The sequence below is a fragment of the Crinia signifera genome, chromosome 4 (genome assembly GCF_055691185.1).
Source record: "Crinia signifera chromosome 4, ASM5569118v1, whole genome shotgun sequence".
NCBI lineage: Eukaryota > Metazoa > Chordata > Amphibia > Anura > Myobatrachidae > Crinia > Crinia signifera.
Window position 1 is genome coordinate 172109595 of NC_139220.1, and position 14033 is coordinate 172123627.

At 46.4% G+C, this 14033-nt stretch overlaps 1 protein-coding gene across 1 annotated transcript in view; it reads left to right on the top strand.

Moving 5' to 3' along the window:
- Positions 1-11360: 11360 nt before the first annotated feature.
- The window catches only part of NAMPT (nicotinamide phosphoribosyltransferase), a 45498-nt gene continuing 42825 nt past the window's right edge, over positions 11361-14033 (top strand). The window contains exon 1 of the mRNA XM_083182985.1: positions 11361-11597. Within this exon, the coding sequence (XP_083039111.1) occupies positions 11544-11597 (54 nt within the window). The 5' untranslated portion in view covers positions 11361-11543. The remainder of the gene's footprint in view (positions 11598-14033) is intronic.

A 14033-nucleotide genomic window follows, 5' to 3' on the forward strand; every position in this document is an offset into this window, starting at 1 on the left:
TCTAGGAGTCAGTCAATACAATGATGTCCTTCCCTAGACATCTGACTCCCTCCTGCTGACAGCGCTGCTGCCTGCCAGGTATCTCCAAGAGGAATCCTTCTGCTTGCCTGCTGTACTCGACCATCCACCTGCAGGACCCTGCTGCCGCCTCTACGGTCTGGACAAGGTTAGCCCCCCAAAGGGGATCACTCTTTACCTCACCTGACGGTCACTTCACCTGCAACCCTCCTGGTCACAGCCATTCAGGCCTGCTATTATTACTTCCGGATTCCAATCGTCCAATCATCCAACTGTCCAATTATCCAATCGTCCAACCATGCAATCTTTCCTTCAATTCTTCAATCATCAATCCAATCATCTTTCCAAGTATATTCTTCAGTTTGATTATTCAAGTTTACGTTTATTATCCAATCTACACTTCAAGCCATCTTCAGATATCAACCTCGTGCTCCACCCACTGCGAACTTTACAATAACTTTTATATATCATTGACTTTGGTTATCGCATATCTTCAGTATTACCTTTGTGCCACTATTCATCTCCTGTATTACAGTATCTTTATTAAAACTGGTTTTCTTTTATCCAATTGCATCACTCCCTTCTGTCGTTTATGCAAAAACCTTACATCAAGGCACCTAGCCTCTGTTACACTCCAGCTGGTGCCACTGCTGGCGTGACAGGCACTGCTAGAGGAATCTCACACTGTAGTCTGCTGACAGTAAAAGTCACTCCTTTCAGCTCTGCAGAATGGAAGAAAGAGCGCCAAACTCCAGGCAGGAAGAGACCAAGTCTCTGCTTCAGGGCTCCTGTAGCCAGCTTGTCTTAATATAGAGTGCTCTGGAAAGCCCTTGTAAATGGCGGTGCCATAATGGGGTTCTGCCATCCAAAACCCCTCACTAGCTGAGAGCCAATTTCAGGTCCCCCAGGGCCCAGGAGACCCCTCTTATGAGAGGGGTCAGCACGTTGAGCAGGAAGAAAGCAGCTCACAGGGAGCTGACAGGCAGCGCTACTGTCAGCTCCTGTAGCGCCGCATACAGTGTATACAAGTTTCCCTAGGAAACTATACACTGAACCTGCCCTAGCTAAAGTAAAATTAATAAAATAAAAAAACTCTCTTTCTAAAAAGGCTGCTTAATGCAGCCTCACAGCATAAGCCACCACTCCGGTGGGCACCTAAAATGAAATTGAAGTTTCTGGGATGCAGCGAGGGAGCTCGCTGCCTCTAAAAGACATAGCATAGGTGCCTGGCTCCTTCAGATCCTACTACATCCCATGGTTGAGCTGTGTCACCAGGATGGACGATAGAGAAAACAATCTATTAGTAAATGTGTGTTTTAGCTCTAGTAGCACAAAATCAATTAGGATTGATTTTAATAGATCTAAAATCGATCAACACTGATCAAAACTCAACCAAAATTGGCCTTCTGTAAATAAACCCTCAAGACTTCAGGAAAATGTCAGGTTTTGCGGTCTGAAAGCAGCATCAGAGTAGCAAAGTATACTTTGTCACACAGGAGGGCAGCATATTTAAGTAGGCACATACTAGGGCACCTGCACAAGGATGGCAGCCTGCATACATGTGGCCAGGGCCGCCGAGAGGCAGGGGGGGCGGGTACATTTTACTTCGGCCTGGGCCTGCCAGGGGGGCCCGAGTCCGGCGGACACACACTTTAAAAAATGTATTTATTGGGCTTCGGGTGCACCGGGATGACAAGGACCCGCACGCCCATGTGTCCGGCCACCCGCCCGCCCATGTGTCCGGCCACCCACCCGTCAGCTGCGGCTGCCCCTGCCTGTCCTTCCCCTGCACACAGAGAGACAGACGCTAGAAGTCATAGTTCACCTCTAGCGTCTGACAGGAAGCACAGCTCTGCACTTCCTGGTTAACGCTGCCGGGCTGTGCTCCCTGTCAGAGATGCTGGAAGTGAAAAATGACTTCTAGCGTCTGTCTCTCTGTGCGCAGGGGAAGGCAGGGTATAGCAGGGGCAGCTGCAGCTGATGGGTGGGTGGCTGGACACACGGGCACATATTAACCCCTTGGCAACGAGCTAGAACCCTAGGCAATGGAAATCCCCCTTGGCAACGAGCATTAACCCCTGGCAAAAAATATTAACCCCTTGGCAACATCCAATAACCCCTGGCAACGCATATTAACCCCTTGGCAATGGACAATAAACCCCCCTTGGCAACGAGCAAGAACCCCTGGAAACGGACATTAACCCCCCTTGGCAATGAGCATTAACCCCTGGGAACAAATATAAACCCGTTGGCAACAAGCAATAACCCCTGGCAATGCATATTAATCCCTTGGCAACGAGCAAGAACCCCTGGCAACGCACATTAACCCCCCCTTGGCAACAAGCAAGAACCCCTGGCAACTCACATTAACCCCCCCTTGGCAACGAGCAAGAACCCCTGGCAACGCACATTAACCCCCCCCCCCTTGGCAACGAGCAAGAACCCCTGGCAACGGACAATAACCCCCCTTGGCAATGGACATTAACCACCTTGGCAATGGACATTAACCCCCTTGGCAACGGACATTAACCCCCTTGGCAACAAGCAGGTAATTTATAATTTATAAGAATCCTTACTGTGGGGGGCAATGTGGTGTGGCATAGTCAGTGTGTATCGACTTTTGTGTGACATCCCATTTTTTTGGGACGGTCCTGCGGGAATTAGACACTGCATGCGTCTAATGAGGCAGGGAGGCTGAGGGCATGGCCAGCAGTTCACACAGCACTGGCCATGCCCTCACAGCGACAAAACGGCGCCCAAAAATTTTGCCTCTGGCACGCAAATATATTCCTTTCTCCACTGCCAAAGTTGGGAGGTATGCATTAGGTGTGAGGGGCATTGCAATGTGTGGCATAATGTTTCAGGGGCATTACAGTGTGCAGCATAGTATCATAGGCATTGTGGTGAGCTGCATCATGTTTCAGAGAAATGGCGGTGTGTGGCATAATGTATCGCTCGCTCAGACACTGCCCGGCTGTTCCCGACCCGGCGTGCGGCCGACGCAGCCTGTCTCGATCATAGGTCACGCTGCGCAGACTGCATCGCTGACCAACAGCGCCGGAACCGGCTTGCCGCCGGGCCACCCACATCCTCCCACATCATACCCGACGCCGGAACCTGCTCGCCGCCGGGCCTCCCACATCATATCCTACGCCGGAACCTGCTCGCTGCCGGGCCTCCCACATCGCACATGCCTCTGCACTGCGGCCGCCTGCCCCCCTCCGCAGCTCAGAAAAAGTAAGTCAGTGTGGGGGCACAGGGGGCAATTTTCTTTTAGGGATGCCAATCCCGGGATTGAGAATTTTTCAATCCCAGTGATATTGGTGTACCGGCCCCAAGATTTCTGTTGCCATCCCTTACATAGAAATGACCTTCTAGACCTAATTTGTCTCTGTCCCTGCGTCCCCACCATCTCTGTCCCCACCCTCTGGCCCTTCGTAACCACCGTCTCTGTCCCTGCATCCCGCTCTATGCACCTTTGTCCCCGCCATCTCTCTCTCTGCATCCCCACCATTCCTCTCACTGTCCCTGAATTTTGCCACAATCTGTGTGGCATAATGTGAATTTTGGCACAATCCATGTGGAATAGACGAGGCTGAAGTTGGCTTCTTATTCGGCCAGCTTCTTATTCGAGCTCCAGCTTCTTATTCGAGCTCCAGCTTCTTATTCAGAACAATCACTTTTACAAGGGTTAATGAATCATGGACCACAAATTTGACTGCACAAATCAACACAGAGGGGTTGCCTACATATGACCCACTTGCAATTTCTTTTGACCAACAATGATTTGGGCAGAAAATGGGCACAAAAATGGGCATGGGTCACAGATATCATTTTGAATAAGTAGCTGGTGTCCTGCAAGGGTTAAACAGCCTTGGTCAAGAAATATTACACTGGAAACCGGCACAGGGGGGTCACTTACATATGACCCACTTGCCATTTCTTTTGACCAACAAGGATTTGGGCAGAAATAGGGCACTAAAGTGGGCATGGGTCCCAGAATCATCATTTTGAATAAGTAGCTGGTGTTCTGCAAGGGTTAAACAGCGTTGGTCAACAAATATTACACTGGAAACCCGCCAAGGGGGGTCACTTACATATGACCCACTTGCCATTTCTTTTGACCAACAAGGATTTGGGCAGAAATAGGGCAGTAAAGTGGGCATAGGTCCCAGATTTCATCATTTTGAATAAGTAGCTGGTGTCCTGCAAGGGTTAAACAGCCTTGGTCAAGAAATATTACACTGGAAACCGGCACAGGGGGGTCACTTACATATGACCCACTTGCCATTTCTTTTGACCAACAAGGATTTGGGCAGAAATAGGGCACTAAAGTGGGCATGGGTCCCAGAATCATCATTTTGAATAAGTAGCTGGTGTTCTGCAAGGGTTAAACAGCGTTGGTCAACAAATATTACACTGGAAACCCGCCAAGGGGGGTCACTTACATATGACCCACTTGCCATTTCTTTTGACCAACAAGGATTTGGGCAGAAATAGGGCAGTAAAGTGGGCATAGGTCCCAGATTTCATCATTTTGAATAAGTAGCTGGTGTCCTGCAAGGGTTAAACAGTGTTGGTCAAAAAATCTTACACTTGGAATCCACACAGGGGGGTCACTTACATATGACCCACTTGCCATTTCTTTTGACCAACAAGGATTTGGGCAGAAATAGGGCAGTAAAGTGGGCATGGGTCCCAGAATCATCATTTTGAATAAGTAGCTGGTGTCCTGCAAGGGTTAAACAGCGTTGGTCAAAAAATCTTACACTGGAAACCCGCACAGGGGGGTCACTTACATATGACCCACTTGCCATTTCTTTTGACCAACAAGGATTTGGGCAGAAATAGGGCAGTAAAGTGGGCATGGGTCCCAGAATCATCATTTTGAATAAGTAGCTGGTGTCCTGCAAGGGTTAAACAGCGTTGGTCAAAAAATATTAGGTACTTATGTAATATCTGGGCTCCCGTTTTTCTTATGAGACTGTGTCCCCTCGCGGGGCTCGCTGTGCTCGCCACGCTTCGGGCACGGTGGCTCGCTGCGCTCGCCAAACTATATAAAATCAACTCCATGCGGATTTGGATAGTAGGGGTATGAAAAAATGGGGTGCATTTAACATGGGAGCCAAGATAATACATAAGTACCAAATATTACACTGGAAACCCGCACAGGGGGGTCACTTACATATGACCCACTTGCCATTTCTTTTGACCAACAAGGATTTGGGCAGTAATAGGGCAGTAAAGTGGGCATGGGTCACAGATGTCATCATTTTGAATAAGTAGCTGGTGTCCTGCAAGGGTTAAACAGCGTTGGTCAAAAAATCTTACACTCGGAATCCACACAGGGGGGTCACTTACATATGACCCACTTGCCATTTCTTTTGACCAACAAGGATTTGGGCAGAAATAGGGCAGTAAAGTGGGCATGGGTCACAGAATCATCATTTTGAAAAAGAAGCTGGTGTCCTGCAAGGGTTAAACAGCGTTGGTCAAAAAATATTACACTGGAAACCCGCACAGGGGGGTCACTTACATATGACCCACTTGCCATTTCTTTTGACCAACAAGGATTTGGGCAGTAATAGGGCAGTAAATTGGGCATAGGTCACAGATGTCATTATTTTGAATAAGTAGCTGGTGTTCTGCAAGGGTTAAACAGTGTTGGACAAAACATATTACACTTGAAACCCACACAGGGGGGTCAGTTACATATGACCCACTTGCCATTTCTTTTGACCAACAATGATTTGGGCAGAAAATGGGCACAAAAATGGGCATGGGTCCCAGATATCATTTTGAATAAGTAGCTGGTGTCCTGCAAGGGTTAAACAGCGTTGGTCAAAAAATATTACACTGGAAACCCGCACAGGGGGGGTCACTTACATATGACTCACTTGCCATTTCTTTTGACCAACAAGGATTTGGGCAGTAATAGGGCAGTAAAGTGGGCATGGGTCACAGATGTCATCATTTTGAATAAGTAGCTGATGTTCTGCAAGGGTTAAACAGCGTTGGTCAAAAATATTACAATGGAAATCCGCACAGGGGGGTCACTTTCATATGACCCACTTGTCATTTCTTTTGACCAACAAGGATTTGGGCAGAAATAGGGCACTAAAGTGGGCATGGGTCCCAGATTTCATCATTTTGAATAAGTAGCTGGTGTTCTGCAAGGGTTAAACAGCGTTGGTCAACAAATATTACACTGAAAACCCGCACAAGGAAGTCACTTACATATGACCCACTTGCCATTTCTTTTGACCAACAAGGATTTGGGCAGTAATAGGGCAGTAAAGTGGGCATGGGTCACAGAATCATCATTTTGAATAAGTAGCTGGTGTCCTGCAAGGGTTAAACAGCGTTGGTCAAAAAATATTACAATGGAAACCCGCACAGGGGGGTCACTTACATATGACCCACTTGCCATTTCTTTTGACCAACAAGGATTTGGGCAGAAATAGGGCAGTAAAGTGGGCATGGGTCACAGATGTCATTATTTTGAATAAGTAGCTGGTGTCCTGCAAGGGTTAAACAGTGTTGGTCAAAACATATTACACTTGAAACCCACACAGAGGGGTCAGATACATATGACCCACTTGCAATTTCTTTTGACCAACAAGGATTTGGGCAGAAAATGGGCACAAAAATGGGCATGGGTCCCAGACATCATTTTGAATAAGTAGCTGGTGTCCTGCAAGGGTTAAACAGCGTTGGTCAAAAAATATTACAATGGAAACCCGCACAGGGGGGTCACTTACATATGACCCACTTGCCATTTCTTTTGACCAACAAGGATTTGAGCAGAAATAGGGTAGTAAAGTGGGCATAGGTCCCAGATATCATCATTTTGAATAAGTAGCTGGTGTCCTGCAAGGGTTAAACAGCGTTGGTCAAAAAATTTTACACTTGGAATCCACACAGGGGGGTCACTTACATATGACCTACTTGCTATTTCTTTTGACCAACAAGTATTTGGGCAGAAAATGGGCACTAAAGTGGGCATAGGTCCCAGATTTCATCTTTTTGAATAAGTAGCTGGTGTCCTGCAAGGGTTAAACAGCGTTGGTCAAAAGAAATGACAAGTGGGTCATATGTAAGTGACCCCCCTGTGCGGGTTTCCATTGTAATATATTTTGACCAATGCTGTTTAACCCTTGCAGAACACCAGCTACTTATTCAAAATTATATCTGGGACCCATGCCCATTTTTGTGCCCATTTTCTGCCCAAATACTTGTTGGTCAAAAGAAATTGCAAGTGGGTCATATGTAGGCAACCCCCCTGTGTGGGTTTCAAGTGTAATATGTTTTGACCAACACTGTTTAACTCTTGCAGGACACCAGCTACTTATTCAAAATGATATCTGGGACCCATGCCCATTTTTGTGCCCATTTTCTGCCCAAATTATTGTTGGTCAAAAGAAATTGCAAGTGGGTCATATGTAGGTGACCCCCCTGTGTCTGTTTCAAGTGTAATATGTTTTGACCAACACTGTTTAACCCTTGCAGGACACCAGCTACTTATTCAAAATAATGACAGCTGGGACCTATGCCCAGTTTCGTGCCCAATTTCTGCCCAAATCCTTGTTGGTCAAAAGAAATTGCAAGTGGGTCATATGTATCTGACCCCCCTGTGCAGGTTTCAAGTGTCATACTGTTTGACCAATGCTGTTTAACCCTTGCAGGACACCAGCTACTTATTCAAAAAGATGAAATCTGGGACCAATACCCACTTTAGTGCCCATTTTCTGCCCAAATCCTTGTTGGTCAAAAGAAATAGGAAGTGGGTCATATGTAAGTGACGCCCCTGTGTGGATTCTAACTGTAAATTTTTTTGACCAACGCTGTTTAACCCTTGCAGGACACCAGCTACTTATTCAAAATGATGACATCTGGGACCTATGACCACTTTACTGCCCTATTACTGCCCAAATCCTTGTTGGTCAAAAGAAATGGCAAGTGGGTCATATGTAAGTGACCCCCCTGTGTGGATTCCAAGTGTAAAATTTTTTGACCAACGCTGTTTAACCCTTGCAGGACACCAGCTACTTATTCAAAATGATGACATCTGGGACCTATGACCACTTTACTGCCCTATTACTGCCCAAATCCTTGTTGGTCAAAAGAAATGGCAAGTGGGTCATATGTAAGTGACCCCCCTGTGTGGATTCCAAGTGTAAAATTTTTTGACCAACGCTGTTTAACCCTTGCAGGACACCAGCTACTTATTCAAAATGATGACATCTGGGACCTATGCCCAATTTACTGCCCTATTTCTGCCCAAATCCTTGTTGGTCAAAAGAAATGGCAAGTGGGTCATATGTAAGTGACCCCCCTGTGCGGGTTTCCAGTGTCATATTTTTTGACCAACGCTGTTTAACCCTTGCAGGACACCAGCTACTTATTCAAAATGATATCTGGGACCCATGCCCATTTTTGTGCCCATTTTCTGCCCAAATCATTGTTGGTAAAAAGAAATGGCAAGTGGGTCATATGTATCTGACCCCCCTGTGTGGGTTTCAAGTGTAATATGTTTTGACCAACACTGTTTAACCCTTGCAGGACACCAGCTACTTATTCAAAATAATGACATCTGTGACCCATGCCCACTTTACTGCCCTATTACTGCCCAAATCCTTGTTGGTCAAAAGAAATGGCAAGTGGGTCATATGTAAGTGACCCCCTTGTGCGGGTTTTCAGTGTAATATTTGTTGACCAACGCTGTTTAACCCTTGCAGAACACCAGCTACTTATTCAAAATGATGAAATCTGGGACCCATGCCCACTTTACTGCCCTATTTCTGCCCAAATCCTTGTTGGTCAAAAGAAATGACAAGTGGGTCATATGAAAGTGACCCCCCTGTGCGGGTTTCCATTGTAATATTTTTTGACCAACGCTGTTTAACCCTTGCAGAACATCAGCTACTTATTCAAAATGATGACATCTGTGACCCATGCCCACTTTACTGCCCTATTACTGCCCAAATCCTTGTTGGTCAAAAGAAATGGCAAGTGGGTCATATGTATCTGACCCCCCTGTGTGGATTCCAAGTGTAACATTTTTTGACCGACGCTGTTTAACCCTTGCAGGACACCAGCTACTTATTCAAAATTATGACATCTGGGACCTATGCCCACTTTACTGCCCTATTTCTGCCCAAATCCTTGTTGGTCAAAAGAAATGGCAAGTGGGTCATATGTAAGTGACCCCCCTGTGCGGGTCTCCAGTGTAATATTTTTTGACCAACGCTGTTTAACCCTTGCAGGACACCAGCTACTTATTCAAAATGATATCTGGGACCCATGCCCATTTTTGTGCCCATTTTCTGCCCAAATCATTGTTGGTCAAAAGAAATGGCAAGTGGGTCATATGTATCTGACCCCCCTGTGTGGGTTTCAAGTGTAATATGTTTTGACCAACACTGTTTAACCCTTGCAGGACACCAGCTACTTATTCAAAATAATGACATCTGTGACCCATGCCCACTTTACTGCCCTATTACTGCCCAAATCCTTGTTGGTCAAAAGAAATGGCAAGTGGGTCATATGTAAGTGACCCCCCTGTGCGGGTTTCCAGTGTAATATTTTTTGACCAACGCTGTTTAACCCTTGCAGGACACCAGCTACTTATTAAAAATGATGACATCTGTGACCCATGCCCACTTTACTGCCCTATTACTGCCCAAATCCTTGTTGGTCAAAAGAAATGGCAAGTGGGTCATATGTATCTGACCCCCCTGTGTGGATTCCAAGTGTAACATTTTTTGACCGACGCTGTTTAACCCTTGCAGGACACCAGCTACTTATTCAAAATGATGACATCTGGAACCTATGCCCACTTTACTGCCCTATTTCTGCCCAAATCCTTGTTGGTCAAAAGAAATGGCAAGTGGGTCATATGTAAGTGACCCCCTGTGCGGGTTTGCAGTGTAATATTTTTTGACCAACGCTGTTTAACCCTTGCTACTTATTCAAAATGATATCTGGGACCCATGCCCATTTTTGTGCCCATTTTCTGCCCAAATCATTGTTGGTCAAAAGAAATGGCAAGTGGGTCATATGTAACTGACCCCCCTGTGTGGGTTTCAAGTGTAATATGTTTTGTCCAACACTGTTTAACCCTTGCAGAACACCAGCTACTTATTCAAAATAATGACATCTGTGACCTATGCCCAATTTACTGCCCTATTACTGCCCAAATCCTTGTTGGTCAAAAGAAATGGCAAGTGGGTCATATGTAAGTGACCCCCCTGTGCGGGTTTCTAGTGTAATATTTTTTGACCAACGCTGTTTAACCCTTGCAGGACACCAGCTACTTATTCAAAATTATGATTCTGGGACCCATGCCCACTTTAGTGCCCTATTTCTGCCCAAATCCTTGTTGGTCAAAAGAAATGGCAAGTGGGTCATATGTAAGTGACCCCCCTGTGCCGGTTTCTAGTGTAGTATTTCTTGACCAAGGCTGTTTAACCCTTGCAGGACACCAGCTACTTATTCAAAATGATATCTGTGACCCATGCCCATTTTTGTGCCCATTTTCTGACCAAATCATTGTTGGTCAAAAGAAATTGCAAGTGGGTCATATGTAGGCAACCCCCCCTGTGTTGATTTCTGCAGTCAAATTTGTGGTCCAAGATTCATTAACCCTTGTAAAAGTTTCTGTTCTGAATAAGAAGCTGGAGCTCGAATAAGAAGCTGGCCGAATAAGAAGCCAACTTCAGCCTCGTGTGGAATAGTTTGAATTTTGTGTCATTCCATGTGGCATAATGTGAATTTTACGACATTCCATGTGAATTTTGGCTCATTCTGTGTAGCATAATGTGTAAGGGGCAAGTATAAGGAGTCTACTATTGTGTTGCATAAAGGGTATATGGTGTGGTACACACCCCTATATCCTTTTAATGGCCACACCTCTTTTCTGTAGCTCGCCACTCCAGGGGGGCCCCGTGACACTGTTGTACCGTGGCCCAGGATTTCTCTTGGCAGCCCTGCATGTGGCACCTAGGACTGGAAGCACGTACACATGGTGACACAGCATAGCAGTAGGTAAACGTGTACATGAGCACATACATAGCACGGCGGTGCAGACAGGCTGGTGTATGATGAGACAGCGATACTTTCATTTCTTGCAAAAGGAAATAGCCACAGTTCCCATTCAGCAAAAGCGAAACTGACAGCAGCAGCGAGGAGGGAGCAGCGCACCGGGTGGGTCAAGGCCGTCAAACGTGCTTCTGGGCGGATCCCGGTGGGCAGCAGCCTGCCAATGACAGACCAGACGAATTGACGTAATTGTTCTCGTCTTCTCGAGACCTACAAATAAAAGAGTCGCTCTGAGCTCTACATCGCTAAATGTGAATTGGTTTTATAAGGCGGCCCCTCCCTGTGACTTGACGTGACGTCACGGTAGCCAGCGGCCCCGCCCCTTCCCTGGCATAGGAGAAGGTAGAAGAACGGAGCGCCGCGCAGCTCAGTATTGTTCGCCCAGCGGTGCTGCGGAGATCGTGGAGACAGACACCGGCGCGGACATGGAATGTGGGGAAGCGGAGTTCAATATCCTGCTGGCGACAGACTCGTACAAGGTAGGAAGCCAGCGGTCACCTGCGGGGGTATGCTCATCCTAAGCAAGCTTTAAGGGTTCATGGCCTCCTCCGGCACTGCCTGCGGGCGCTGGCACCGGGGAACTGCGGCATTGTATGGTCAGAGCGGCGCCAAGGTCAGGTACCGCCGTGTGCGGGCTGCCGTCCGCTCTGCCCTGATAGATGAGGCTGGGGGGAGTACCTGGCGGCCACGGGACTGGAGGGCAATCACTGGCGGCAAGAGCAGCATGTCTCTATCACCCCGCACGGTCATCTGTGTTTCATTCGCCTCACACCGGCCGGTGGTCCTGGAGGCCTGTTGTCTACAATGTGTAACCCAGGGCACCTGCATCATGTTGGACATAAGCTGCTGCCAGTGCCAGTCCCCCGTATCTACCATATTCATCAGCTGTCGGCACTGTAAGTCTGCGTGCCAATTTATGGCTACAAGTTATACCTGGCTGGCTGGTCCCCTCACAAGTGGTGTGTCACACGGTCTGTGCTGTACAAACAAATTGTCTGTTTCACTCTTCTGGTATGTGCAAACTGTCATGTACATGCTCATCCCCGGTAATACTGTAGTGTGACAGTTGTGCATAACTGTATTGCTCCATTCTAGATTAAAGAGATCATTACAGCTGAATTTCTAGTGTCTCCTCTCAGCCAACGAACAGCAACAATCGTTTTTATTTAGAAATTACTTGCATTGCAGCCTTCCTCTGTGTTGGGAAACCAGTTCATGGCCCTTTCACTTCTAAATGATAAAGCAGAACAGTATAGTAATGTCACATGATCTCTGGAATTCTAGTATAGTACAAAGTACCTTACCAAGGTCAGTGTCAGGAAACGGCTAGAACATGGCCTTTAGGCTGGCCACTGTCAATGTCTTAAACATTTAGAAGTGTGTGTGTGTGTGTGTGTGTGTGTAAATTTTTTTTTTTATTTTTTTTCCCCCTCTAAATCTTTACCAAACACTTTAACTCCTTCATGTGCTTCATAACATTAGTATTACTGTAACTGAAACATGTGACTGCACTTGTTTCCTAGAACGGCGCCCACTAAGCAATTTGCTTAGTGGGCTATTCTGCGTAGGAAAATGGCATTGCATGGGCCATTTTAGGATCATGCAATGTGCGATGCGATTTTCCGATGTCATTTATTCACTGCTCTCTCTGCTCCGGCCATCGCATCTGCCGCAAAATCGCATGCAATTTTATAGGGTGTGTGATGCCATGACATTAGGTATACAATAATGATCTGTTCCCAAAATAGGTTTAATGCACCCCCCCCCCCACTATCCACGTCACCCCGAAGTGTGGTGAGCGGCAGCGGAACGCGTCCTCCGACTTTTTCATTACCCCACTATCCACATTGGTGTGGAGTTTACTTTATATAGTACGCCGACCCTCGCGGGGCTCACTGCGCTCATCACGCTTCGGACTGGCGTGGATAGCGGGGGTTGAGTTAAACCTATTTTTAGGACATATAATCATATTGTATACCTTATGTCATGACATCTCACACCCTATAAAATCGCATGCGATTTTGCAGGATTTGCGATTATAGTGGGGTACAATGAGCATAGAACAAATTACATTAAAAAAATCGCATCGCATGCTGTTATAATGGCCCATGCGATGCGATTTCCCTACGGTGCCATACGTAGGAAATCTGGGCGCCGTGCTAGGAAACCCATGTGACTGTAAGGGCTCCAGGCTAGTTATCTATATCACAGGTTGAGTATCCCTTATCCAAAATGCTCAGGACCAGAATCATTTTGTGTGTGTGTGGTATGTATAGATACTGTAGATAGATATGTCACAGGTGGGCACTCCTCAAAGTAAAACACAGTCCCAGTGCCAGGCACATAAATGTTGATATTAAAAGATGATACATTAAATAACCTATTCTTCAACACAGTATGCTGGCTCCAATTCCTCACGTTGTGGGGGCTAAGTGCTTTTATTATCAACCTTTATGTGCCTGGCACTGGGACTGTGTTTTAACTTGTGAAGTGCCCACCTGTAATAGATATCTATCTATCTGTTTCAAACAAAGTTTGTTTCCTATCTAAAGTGCTGCATTTGAATGCCAAACAATCATTTACTTGTACATATTTAGTGGCAGTTACTTATGTCCCCAGTAGTTCTTTTACCAAAAAAAGATAGCATTCTGGAAACTGGATAAGAGATACTCAACCTGTATAACATTGTACTTGCCTTTCTAGTGATGGTATTACTGTACACACAAAGGGTATGGATCATAGGGTCGACATGGTTGGGCTGTTGACACAAGCATAAGGTCGACAGTGTATAGGTTGACATAAGGTTTTCACCTCCCTTTTTTTTTTTTTTTCGGCCCGAATGGTGAACTGAACACTGTATCAGTGCATCATGTCACCTTGCACGGTGCCTAGCTACACTCGGCACACTATTATAG